We start from the raw sequence: 13,667 nt of genomic DNA on the forward strand, positions 1-13,667 counted from the left end.
AACCTATGAAAAACAAGTCCATAAGGGTGAATAAATAAAACTTGACTTGGACAATAAAAAAGTCAAGACAGTGCTAATACAAAATAAATATGTTGAGGTCAAGATAGTTCCACAAAGAATAAAACATAGTAACCTCCTATAATCAGCTGCACAAAAAGCATATTTGAAGAAATGCTTCTAAGCTAGGTAAATACCCTAGCTGCCTCTATCTTAAGAATGCTGAACCCAAATTTATGTTAAGTATTAAAATATTATACAGACAGATGACAAAACAGCAAACTTACATACCAAAAAGTAAGTCAGCAATGCTGACTTTCAGCTGAAAATATTCAGTCTAGCTTATATTGTATTTTACAGTAACTAGCAGCAATTATATCAGTAATTTCTTTCACAATATAAGATAGGATTGCACCTGTATCTATTAACTTTAACTGTAGGCATCTAGTCCATTTCACAGTTCTGGTCTCAGAGGTTCTTTGATCCAGTTTTATGACTTCTGCTGTTTACATGCTAGCGAGCACTCCTTTCATGTGAAACTACATTCCATTCTAGCAGAATGAAGTAAACAATTAACCAGAAACATTCTTAACAATTGATGTATTTTTCATCAGAAGAAGGTTACAGTCTCCTGGATATTTTCTGCTACATGTCAAAGAAAATAATACATATAAATGCAATTCTATCACTGTTAGGACATATTATAAATGCAAATTTTCAATGCAGCTTCTGTTACGTATTTACAACACTTGACGACATCTTACAAATGTGTTTTTGTCTGAATTAAAAAAAGAGGGAAAATACATCTGAGACAGTTTTCTCTACCTTAGCATCACAATCTTGTCAAAATGCTTTGATGACAACAGTATGATAATGTTAGAAAAATATATAATAATAATAATATGCATGCTTAGTGCATTCAAGGTTTAAAAGGGTTAATACATTTATTCTGTTCAGACTGCATAAATCTGCACAGCTATTAGAAACTTAACAAGAGGCATTTCATTTCTGCTCATGTCATGAAAATAACAAGAGACATTTCATTTCTGCTAATGTCATAAAACCTAACAAAGAGATATTCATTTCTGCTTATGCCATGAGAAAGTATGCAGCTGCTAGAAGCTTTGATAAAGAAAACAAAAGATGCTTGAAAGTATAAACCATAGTCAGCATTACTTGTACTAAAGCTAGAAATGTACCTTGAATCCAGACAAAATGTAACACATGTATTAGAACAGTACAATTGAAGAATTGAAAAGTTAAAATGGGCTAAAATAAGCCCAAAGCCAGGTTGTTTTTCTCAAAATGTTTTGCAAGCTAGCAAATAATCTAACCTAGTCAGCAATAAGTCTAGTAACATTTTCTGTAGAACATACAGAAAGCTATGTCTAACTACGTCAGCAATAGAATAGCAACATTTTCTGTGTGACAGGAAGAGAACTGTATAAGAATAACATACTAATCACCAGTAATTCAGACAAACCTTGTGCCTACATGCTTTGTCTCCTTGCTGCAAGTAATAAAGGGTGCCTTGCTTGAACCTAATGTGAATTGGTCTTTGAAGTTTTTTCCTTTGACAGATTGGTCCTTCGGACCGGAACCCTCTCTTCACCTCGGATCAGATGGCCAGGTGGTTGAAACCGTACGGGGAAGAAACCAAATCATTTTTTCTTATATGGAAAGTCCTCCGACTGAATTGTCGTTCAAAAGAGGCCAGCCACTTTCTGATCTGTGACTGAAGGACAGGTCTCTGCGAATTGGTGATCAATCACGTGGGCTCAGGTAAGGTGAATCTACTTTTTTCTGTTTTCTGTTTTAGATCAGGGACTAGATGCGTATTGTTTTTGTCAGACTGTATTTTTCTCACAAGTCAGGGACAAAAAAGATTACTGTCTTATAGATCAGGAGAAACAGAATAAGTAGGCAGTCATTCTGAAGAGACTATAACAAAATCCGTGGTACCACGTTAAAAATTTATGAGAAGTTACGTAACGATCAAAGGGTAGAACAAAATGGGTAATAATTGCACAAAAAGACCCCAAAATCCACCTTTAACAGAAGACGCAAAATATATGCAGTCGCAGCGCGCCGACAATATTAGATATTATTCAAAATGGGTTAATAAATATGAATTTGACGGAAAATTAGAAAAATCCTCACTTATCAAACTTATCAAACAGCTCAAAACTGATTCCAAAGGTCGGGTAAAAAAGCAACATCGATTAGGAATTCCTCAGGCATATAGGTGGCTTGAGGAAGTAAACCGTCGGGAACAAAAGAACAAAAATTCAAAAGCAATGTTTTTAGATAAGGAAGACAATAACTTAGTAATAGCATCAGCACCTCCGCCTCCCTTACCAGAATATGAAGCAAGTGAACAGGTTAGTCCACCCCCATGATATCCTGTAGTCACTGAAGACAGAGATATTATGAAACTAAAACTGACTAAAATTAGAGATCCCATCAGGACTAGGTCCCAAACAAAGGCAGGTAATGCAGATGAAGGCATCGAGTTATGGCAAATGGTTAAGAATTCATGATCTATAAGTGAAGAAGAAGAAATATTCCCACTTATAGAAGTACCCATTCCTCAGGCAGGTCAAGACAATCAGGACCCAACTATTTTAGTGTATAGACCTTGGACTCCGGAAGACATCCGGAAAGCCACTGAGGGAATTCCCCATCCAAAGGTTAATTTTAGAAAATTCTCAGAAGATTTACAAGGAATGAGGCTGAGTTATAACCTAAACGGAGAAGAAATAGAAAAAGTAGTTAGACAGATTGTAAGGCCAGATTGGTACATGATTAGTGGGAACTGGAATCCCCATGATGCTGCACAAAGACCCCTCCCACATAGCAGTGCAGAATTAGACACCAGAGTAAAAGGTCTTAGAGACCACATCTCTGAAAAATGGAAACCTAGGGCAGACTGGACTTGCATTAATCAATGCATCCAACAAGGAGGTGAAACAATTGACCGGTACTATGCCAGATTATTAGAGTGTTTTAATAACCACTGTGGAATGCACGTTCCTGAAGATCAAACACAAGATTCCCCATATGAACAGCAATTAAAGAATGCATTCTTAAAAGGCAGTATTGCACCTATAAGCAGTTTTATTACAAAACATATGGTAGACCATCGTACAAGCAGGTTACAATCATTACTTGAATATGCTAGGCATGCCGAAAGGCATTTTAATAGCAAAAAGAAAAAGAAAGCTTAAGTATTTTCTGTAGAAGATGGAGCAGAAGTTTACGTAGTACAGTCCAGGAAAAAGGGCAAGAGAAACGCACAGGGAAACAAACAATCTGATCAAAGATCAAAGGACTTTGAAGGGCGGAAGAAAAGGGGAGAGTGTTTTAAATGCGGTAAAAAGGAACATTTGGCAAGGGATTGCAAGAAAAACAAGAAGGCAACAATGGAAGACAAGGAGGGTGAGGACTGACTATATGGTAGTCAGGAATCACTAGAAGGGGCTAGCGAAGAAAGGACAAATGAGAATGTGATAGAGGGAGTAGAGGAAGTGCAGGAAGTTAGTGACAATGAAGAAAATGAAATATTGGACCTAGCTTTATTGAGCTTGGAGTTCTATTTAGTAGACATGAAACCAGAAGTTACACTCTTGGTAGAAGGGAGGGAAGTCAAATTCTTGTGTGACTGAGGGGCATCACGAACCCTGATACATCCCTCCAAACTGCCAGAAAACACAGAGTCACCTGATTACATACTGGTCAAAGCAGCTAATGGACAGCTGTATCGGGAGCCTCTCTCCCGTAACATTGCAATAAGTGATCCAGTTTCAGGATTGACACAGAAAAGCAAAATTGTTGTTTCTGCAAAATGTCCAGTAAACCTCTTGGGCAGATACCTCATGCAGCTATTTGGTATAGCAGTAGTCCCAACCATGCAGGGTATGGAAGCACAGCGACAAATTAATACCTTTGCAGTGCAATCAGAGGGTGAAATGTTTTATTGGTACAGCCAGGACTTGGTTACAACTGGTCCAGGGACTGTGACCAAAGTGTTAATGAATGTAGCCATCAGCAAGTTCCCCTCCCTTGACATTGATAAGCAACACATGTTGCACTGTACCCTGTATTATTGTAACACACTAGGACCTGATAAGGAATATGAGCAAGAATTATTTAAGAATCATGTAAACAGATTGATATTCCGTAGCCTATACTGGGACACAGAAGGGAACAGTGTAGCCAGCTGTTCATTGCCCCAGGAGTTCTTTGCACTTTATAAATCTAATCGATTACCACATGTTAGCTTAACAAAAAACAGAAATATAGAATAGGCAGACCTAGGAGAAAAAGTCACGAGATGGGAGAAACAGACAGAACTAGAACTGTCAGAACAGGGAATACAAATACAGAAGTTGAACTGGATAACTCAGACCAACCTAGCTGTGCACTTGCAGTCTAGCGAGGACAGCTGATTGACACTCCTGTTAGAGGAGGAAGAGAATGCCTTATGAAATATACCAGAGACCCTCTGGTCAACAGGAAAATCAGATGTAGGACTCATTCGTACAGCGGGACCAGTTACTATCACGCCAAAGTCAGCATCCAGACCACAAAAAAGACAGTATCCCTTAAGAAAAGATGCAGAGGCATGGATAAAGCCTATTATAGCAGCCTTACTTAAAGGAGGGATACTAGTAGAATCTCCCGATTCACCATGTAACACACCCTTATTTCCAGTTAAAAAGGCCAATGGAGAATGGCGTATAGTCCAAGATTTACAAGCTGTAAATGATGCAGTAATACCAAGAGCACCTACGGTGCCAGACCCACACACCCTGTTGAATGATCTGAAACCTCAACAGAAGTATTTTTCTGTGGTAGACATCAGCAATGCATTCTTTTCGATACCGATACACCCTGATAGCCAGTATTGGTTTGCATTTACATTTCAGGAGAAAAGGTATACATATATGCGACTACCACAGGGATATTGTGAAAGTCCAAGAATATTCTCACAAGAAATGGCAAGCAACTTGTCGGGATTCACCCCACCAAGAGGCAGTCAGATTTTACTTTATGAAATAAATACCAAGGTTAGGTACAGGAAGGCAAGCAGTCCAAAAAAACGTGTTCTTGATGTAGTAATAGTAAAAGCAGCTGCTCGCCAACACACCATGCAGGTAAAAAGATAGTACTCAGTTCGTGTCTGTTCAGACCACTTAGGTTTGAAAAAGCTACTAGCGAAAGCGCTCACCTTCTGTTTTGTGGAATAAATTCTTCGATTTATTTCTTTTTGGTTTGTGGACTTTTTTCCTGAGCTGAGTATATCTGGCGTTTTTTAAGCTGAAATTTTTGGAATATACCCTTTTATGCCTTATGAAGTGATTTTTATGCTATTCTTCTCAGCGCTTCATAGCATGGTGTGAAATAGACGCGAATAGTTTTTCCTTTTATTGAGTGGTCTGAACAGACACGAACTGAGTACTATCTTTTTACCTGCATGGTGTGTTGGTGAGCAGCTGCTTTTACTATTACTACATCAAGAACAGATTTTACTTTATGTTGATGACATCTTGCTGGCAGCCCCCACCCAGCAGGAATGTAGAGAAGATACCATAGCACTTCTACGATTTTTAGCCGCTGAAAGACATAAGGTAAATAAAAGTAAACTGCAGCTTTGGAAAAAAACAAGTGAAATACCTGGGATATGTAATATCCAAGGAAGGTAGAACATTAGACGAGGACAGAAAAATAGCAATTTTGCAAGCACCAAAACCCACTACCAAGAAGGAAATAATGTCCTTCCTGGGTACAACCAATTTTTGCTGGAGCTGGATTCCAAACTATGCCTTGGAATCTGCACCTCTGTCTGACCTTATATATAAAAAGCCTATAGCAGTGCAGGATTTGTTACAATGGACACCAGAGGCAGAATCTTCCTTCTGTAAACTAAAGCAGTTAATAGCGTCCTCATTAGTTCTGGGATTGCCAAACTACCATAAACGTTTTTTCCAAACTGTAGATTGTAAGCAGGGTTACATGACATTGGTATTAACACAACAGCATGGGGATAAGCAACGCCCCATTGCTTACTATTCATCACAACTAGACCCAGTGGCATGATCCTTACCCCACTGTGTACAAGCAGTAGTTGCAGCTGCAATGGCAGTACAGGCTTCAGCCTCAGTAGTTTTGTCCACCCTCTCACTTTGAGAGTACCTCATGCAGTCACGATTATTTTACTACAAGAAAAGATGGCATATCTTTCCCCTGCTAGGCATATTTCCTGTATGACTATATTGTTGAGCCAACCTCATATGGCAATTGAGCGATGCATGACTTTAAACCCTTCTATTCTGCTCCCGACCCCTGCAGATGGCACACCATACCGCTGCCTGCAGGTAATTGAGCAAAAGACACTACCTAGAAAAGATCTCACGGATGTCCCCTTGGATGATGCCGAGGTGACATACTACGTGGATGGTTCGTGCAAAAGGGGTCCTGCAGGACAGAACCTAGTAGGATATGCAGTAGTTTCTGATACTGGGATTATAGAAGCAAAACCTTTACCATACAACTTATCTGCACAGGCAGCAGAATTGATTGCCCTGACACGGGCATGTACCTTAGCAAAGGGTAAATATGTAAACATTTTTACTGATAGCCAGTACGCTTTTTCTACTGTACATGTTTTTGCGCAACAGTGGAAAAATCGAGGAATGATAACATCTACTGGCAAACCTATAAATCATGCACATTTTATTTTAGATCTTTTAGAATCTATTCAGTTACCTCAGAAAGTAGCCATTTGTAAATGCACAGCTCACACCAAGCAACAAGATAGGATTTCAAAAGGTAATGTGAGAGCTGATACAGCTGCAAAACAAGCAGCCACAGAAGTATTTCTTTTAAATGAGGAATTACAACCCTCTGAGATTTTAGATTTAGATATGTTAAAAACAATGCAGGCACTCACTACGCAAGCTGAAAAACAACGATGGATAAAACGAGCAGCAATCCTCGAAAAGGGGCTGTACATCTCTAGAGAAGGAAAACCGATACTACCTTCTAATTTGTTTCGATATGCAGCTTTGTTGAGCCATGGGCAGTGCCATGTCTCAACAGGGGGGATGGTACAGCTGGTGAACCAGGTGTTCACAACGTATGGATTTACAAACTACACTAAAAAATTTTGTTTGATGTGTCAGATTTGTAACAAACATCATGCACAGGGGGCGATAAAGCCCAAGCAAGGGAGTTTCACTACACCACCATATCTGTTTCACACTATCTGTATGGATTTCATAGAATTGAACAAATGTAAAAATAAGAAGTATTGTCTTGTCATTGTAGATATGTTTTACAGATGGGTGGAAGCCTTTCCAACCAAAAATCTAGATGCAGCTACGGTGGCAAAGGTACTTGTCAAGGAAATCATTCCTAGGTTTGGTATTCCGGAAAGGATCTACAGTGACAATGGTACACACTTTGTAAATCAAACCATACAGCAGTTGAGTAAGCATTTTGGTATTTCTTTAAAAAAATCATTGTGCATACCATCCACAATCTGCAGGGCTAGTTGAAAGGCATAATGGTATACTAAAAAACAAATTGAGAAAATTAATAGTTGAGACAGGAAAAAAATGGTTATACTGTTTGCCCCTGGCACTGTTGAGTGTGAGAACTGTCCCTACAGCAAAAGGACTGACTCCTTCTGAAAAATTATTTGGAAGGGCTTATTATACACCCCAGTGGAAACTTCTCTTGTCATCAGACAAGGAAGCTGATTTCACACCAGCTGAATATATGAAAAAGTTGTTGAGTTCTAAACATCTGTTGCAGTCAAATTCTGTTTCAGATAGAAAACAAACCGAGACATCAGAAGTGGCAGTGACGCCCGGAGATTGGGTTTGAATCAAAAACATCAAGAGGAAGAATTGGTCATCACCAAGGTAGGAAGGTCCCTACCAGGTGCTTCTTTCGACACCCACTGCAGTTAAGATAGCAGAACGAGGTTCGTGGATACACCTGATGCACTGCAAGCTGGTTAAGAACTTTGAGTTGGACAAAAATCTTACCTCTCCATCGGGACCCTCAGCACAAAGTCTGGCTACAAAGGGGGGGTCAGATCAATAGGACTGATCTGTCTCAACCCCAGTGAAGAAACTATCAGTGCTGAAGGTCCTATTACGGCAGAGAGTAAGAGCACGTGTCCAAAGAAAAGATGACGGAATCCAGTAAGATCCAAAACCTACTCGGAAGAGTTGGAGAAAACAGAAATGCAGAACAACCATTTCCACAAAAGTATTGCATAACCATCCTATTGACTGTACTAGTGACAATAATCTTTTTGTTGTGGCCATTCCTTTTCTCAGCCACACAAATTGAACTGAACAAGCATGCAGAGTGGCACCTGAACTTTAACACTTACCAGGCAATCAAATATGTGTATGCTGAAACTTTTAATGTTTTGAATTGCTGGATTTGTACAGCCTTACCAACAGCATATGGGGGATTACTGTTAACTTCAGTTCCCCTAGGAGCCAACAAGACCTGGGAAAACCTAATTCATGATACATTAGATGTCACATCGCAAGATAAAGTAGCATTGCACTTGTCTGTTCGATGGAAGGGAACTGTGTGTTTTTACAAGAATGATACAGTTCAGGTGGGTTGGAGCAATTGCAATGTGACTGTTCCCTAGAGATGCTACAATAAACCTGATAACACCAGATCCTATTGAAACACATGCTATGATACATTTTTTGAACTGATGCATAGGACAACTGAAGAAGTAAAACATAATGCTGATCTCTATAAGCAACTGTCTGTAATCGACAAAAAATGTTTCATGCAAAGCCAGGGCATAGTAAAGTTACTACTAAAGTCGAAGATTGTTACTTTGTATGCGGTAGAAAAGCATACAAATGGTTACCTGAGAATTGGTCCGGCAGTTGTTTTTTGGGTTATCTGGTTCCGGTCATACGACACACAGCAGTTTTACCTCAAGGGAAAATTCAGTATGTTCGAGAAATCAAGAAACCTGTCAATCCAGTGGGGCAAATCAATGCGCACTGGGAAAGCCATCATGCTGGACTGGCACACATGGACTTGAGTGATACTGTTATATCGTGGGCAGGTGTAATGCCAGCATATGGAGCAATGAAATCAATCTGGGAACTGAGAAAATTGTCTAAGCTTCTCGAAATAATGAGCAATGCAACCTTTTCTGCCCTAGAACTGGTGACTAATGAACTGACTGCCATGAGAACAGTGGTGCTTCAAAATCGCACGGCTCTTGACTTCACCTTAGCGGCGATAGGAGGTACGTGAGCTTTAATCAAGAAGGAGTGCTGTTCATATATTCCTGACCACAAACATGAGATAGACAACCATCTTGAGGTAATTCAGCAGGTGTCAACCATGACCAAACCAGGACCAAATCCATTGACGGACTTTTTTCAGAAATTGTTTGGGGGTAGGGCAGTATCCTGATGAACATTCTGTCCTATGCATCAGTTCAAAAAATGTATCATAGCATGTGTTGCAATAGGATCTGGTGTTATCAGGTTTAGTGTAGCATCTGTGTAGGAATAATCCTACTGGTGGTATGTGTGTGTGCTGCTGCATCCCCTGCATAAAAAGACTGATTAAAGACTTTATAGACATTTCAGTTTCAGAAACCTTATACCAAGGTGCTGAACTTGAAGAATTGCTAAAAAACTGAAAATGCTTTCATAAGTTTAAACTGAATGACTCTCTTAACTGCAGATCCTGAGTAGGAAGAGGTTAGGGGAAGAAAAAACTGTTTATGCTTATCTTGAAAGTAGAGTAAAAGTATTAAAAGGGGGGAAATGTTAGAAAAATATATAATAATAATATGCATGCTTAGTGCATTTGAGGTTTAAAAGGGTTAATACATTTATTCTGTTCAGACTGCATGAATCTGCACAGCTATTAGAAACTTAACAAGAGGCATTTCATTTCTGCTCATGTCATGAAAATAACAAGAGAAATTTCATTTCTGCTAATGTCATAAAACCTAACAAAGAGATATTAATTTCTGCTTATGCCATGAGAAAGTATGCGGCTGCTAGAAGCTTTGATAAAGAAAACAAAAGATGCTTGAAAGTATAAACCATAGTCAGCATTACTTGTACTAAAGCTAGAAATGTACATTGAATCCAGACAAAATGTAACACATGTATTAGAACAGTACAAGTGAAGAATTGAAAAGTTAAAATGGGCTAAAATAAGCCCAAGGCCAGGTTGTTTTTCTCAAAATGTTTTGCAAGCTAGCAAATAATCTAACCTAGTCAGCAATAAGTCTAGTAACATTTTCTGTAGAACATACAAAAAGCTGTGTCTAACTACGTCAGCAACAGAATAGTAACATTTTCTGTGTGACAGGAAGAGAACTGTATAAGAATAACATACTAATCACCAGTAATTCAGACAAACCTTGTGAATACATGCTTTGTCTCCTTGCTGCAAGTAATAAAGGGTGCCTTGCTTGAACCTAACGTGAATTGGTCTTTGAAGTGTTTTCCTTTGGCAGACAAGAAGCTTGGAATTCCAAAAAAATGAAATAAAATCATTCAGACTTGTTTGCTCTTATACCTAATATATAATTTTCTTGTCTGGCTACCTCATTAACTGCATACCCTAATGTCTGTTGCTCACTTGTTTCAACACACACACACACGCATGGACACATGCATGCGCACAAACACACACACACACACACATACACACACACACACACACACACATATCCAACAAAAAAGATGTGTCATACAGAGCTTGATGGAAGAGTAGCAAGGAAGATGACTTCCCAGGCTTTTGAGACTGTTTTTTAGACCACTCAGGTTTTTAAAGGGTTGTACATTGTATACTGTTTTACTTCTGTAATAGTGCTGTAATGTTTGTATGTAGTGTATGTTTGCATCTATCTATCTATCTATCTATCTATCTATCTATCTATCTATCTATCTATCTATCTATCTATCTGTCTATCTATCTATCTATCTATCTATCTATCTATCTATCTATCTATCTATCTATCTATCTATCTATGTCTATCTATGTGTCTGTCTATCGGCCTCTCTTTCCATCTATCTTTCTGTGCATCTGCCAATGTCTGTTTGTCCTTCTATCTGTATATCTATCTAATTATCTGTCTCTCTCTCTTTGCCCATTTATTTAACTTTCTGTCTATCTTTCTTTGCATCTCTCCATTTGTCTTTCCATCTGTCTGCCTTTAAATCTATCTATTCATTATAAGCTGAGTAAGGAGTTTTTCAGGCCCTTTTCAGTCACAATAAGTCAGTGCAAACAGTACAAACAATATCTGGTGACATAATTCTGAACTGAAGACATTTCCAAAAGGTTTGCAGAGAAATAAGTTATGATTAATAACATTAGTGATAGGAATATAATTTGTAATATTGACTAAGTACTTTTTATATGCAGCTAGCAAGACAGAGTAATACTTAAACATAATAATAAACACAAAATGAAAAGTGAATCAATACCAACTGAACTTTTACAGAAAAACTTCCTAAGGAACTCTTCAAAGAGTTCAGGTTAGGCTGAACAATTGATCATCCATTCTTTCTAAATCACACTTAGAATGCAGTGACTAGATGTTTAATTAATTTGATACAAACACCTTGCTAAATTTTGTTCATTTCTAATTCGCAGAATGAATTGTTGAATTGTTTCAGGGTTACTTTTCCCCCTGGTCATATGTCTGAAGGCAGGTCTATTATCACTTGTGAGCATCATGATGGTGAGATCATAGAAGGGCAGGAGGAAAATAATCTATATTTAGCTGCTTAAACACAAAGGAGTTTATTACCAGGATAGGTATGTGAGCAAATGGCAACTAACTGACTTTTTGCAGTGAAAGACAACATGTCCCCAGTGGTTAGCAAATAAATTGTATTTTGGCAGTTACTTGTATTAGATGAGTTGAGTCCTCTTACTACCAAGGCAGACTCAAGTTTAAGGTTACCAGCCTAATATCTAATTTTTTTTCTGTTTTGCAGGTCAGTGTTGGTAAGCTTGTAGCACAGCTTTAGCCACTTCTTTCAGCACGGAATTTGAAGGACAGGAGTTTCAAATATTTATGCTACTAAAATTAGGATAGCATAGTATGAAGATGGCATTTCTCTGCACTGGTTTAGCATCCATTAGCCCTTGTAAGGTACCAAAGGTCATTAGTACAGTTTTGGTAACATGCATTACTAGTCTACTGTTTTGGAACCAGTGCCAGAGACTGACAACATCCTTTTGAATTTCTTTTTGTAATGCAGAGGAGTTCTACACAGTTTCAGAATAAATGGGTCATCAGATTTTCCATGATCTGTTTAGAAACACAGAACCATAGCTGCTGTGGAACAGCAAAAATAGTAGTCCGTAACGGGGAAAGATAGAGTGCTGCTGACAATTTAAAGAAATGGCTTCCTCTTGAGTCACACTATGGACTCAGTTTTATAAAAAAAAACACTTTAATTTTAATTTGCCAATTCAGCATTATTGATGATTCTAATGATCATCTTGATGTGAGGTCTGCTTTGACAGGTGATGGTGTGTGGACATTTTAGTAATTCACTTTGTTTCTTGCAGAGGCACTTCAGAAGCCCAGTGTATCATGTTACAGAAGATCACCTATCAACAAAATTAGATGTGAATGGAAGCTATCAAAGAAGTGGCCGTACTCAATTAGGGCATCCTTAGTAGTAAAAAAGGGGTGAGTAAATCAGCTGATCTTAAGTAGCACACATGGAATTCATAATTAAACTCACACTAAACTTCTAGAACTTGTTAGTGATGTTAATTCTAGTGTAGTAAATTCAACTGCTAGAATATGTTGTAAATACACTTTACAGAGATTCTCTATTGCACATGGAATAGCCAGAACCATATAAAGCTTTATATTCTAGAAGTTTGTTCATATTTGTAGGGAATGGAAACAGATATCGGGAGGGTGACCCATCCTAGTCTATAAAAATAAATGACAAAACACTTGTCTCAAAGTATTGCAACTATAAGAAATATAAAAACCAGTGGCAAAACTTGTGGGAAAAAATATTGACAAGCACAACTGAAATGTTATGGGCCTGCTTTAGTCAATGACTTTATCTAATTTATTTCAAACAGTAATGGAAAAAAAAGATCAGTGGTAGATTAGTCTGTATGAAACAGCAAGAAGAACTGGATAAAGTGCGTTTCTACACTGGATGAATGAGTTTCCTCTTGCATGGACATGAGGTCAGCATTAGTTATCATAAGGCTGTGCATTGTAGAAGGAAGCAGGTGATCTGAGATCAACTGGTAGTCCCAGTTCTAAAAGAGCCAATGAACATTGGAGTGAGGAATTAAGGGAATGACCCTCTCACTTCACTTAGGGTGGAATATGAGGGATACATGCATGAGAATTTGCTCTCAGTTTGAGCTACTCATTGGAGACTGGAAATCTAATTGGGGCATTTGCTTCAAGTGGGATGGGGTGACCGTAGGCTTATGTTGCACACGAAATCATATGAAAGTCATTAAAACATACCCATGTTGTCTGCATGCCCAGACCAGAGGTGGAAACTGGGCATGTGTGGAGAGAGGCTAAAACTTTAAACAAAAATACCCTGTTCCCACAGCAGATGATAGCACTGCTCCCACTGTATGACTGTCAC

The 13,667-nt window shown here is 38.5% G+C and overlaps 1 protein-coding gene across 4 annotated transcripts in view; it reads left to right on the top strand.

The window, feature by feature from the left end:
- The window catches only part of IL6R (interleukin 6 receptor), an 865,016-nt gene that overhangs the window by 288,484 nt on the left and 562,865 nt on the right, over positions 1-13,667 (top strand). For all 4 annotated transcript variants that reach the window (XM_044080645.1, XM_044080647.1, XM_044080644.1 and 1 more), the window contains exon 3: positions 12,604-12,727. In XM_044080645.1, coding sequence (XP_043936580.1) covers positions 12,604-12,727 — 124 coding nt within the window. The remainder of the gene's footprint in view (positions 1-12,603; positions 12,728-13,667) is intronic.

This window comes from Protopterus annectens, chromosome 8.part0, assembly GCF_019279795.1.
Source record: "Protopterus annectens isolate FY-2018-M chromosome 8.part0, PAN1.0, whole genome shotgun sequence".
Lineage (NCBI taxonomy): Eukaryota > Metazoa > Chordata > Ceratodontiformes > Protopteridae > Protopterus > Protopterus annectens.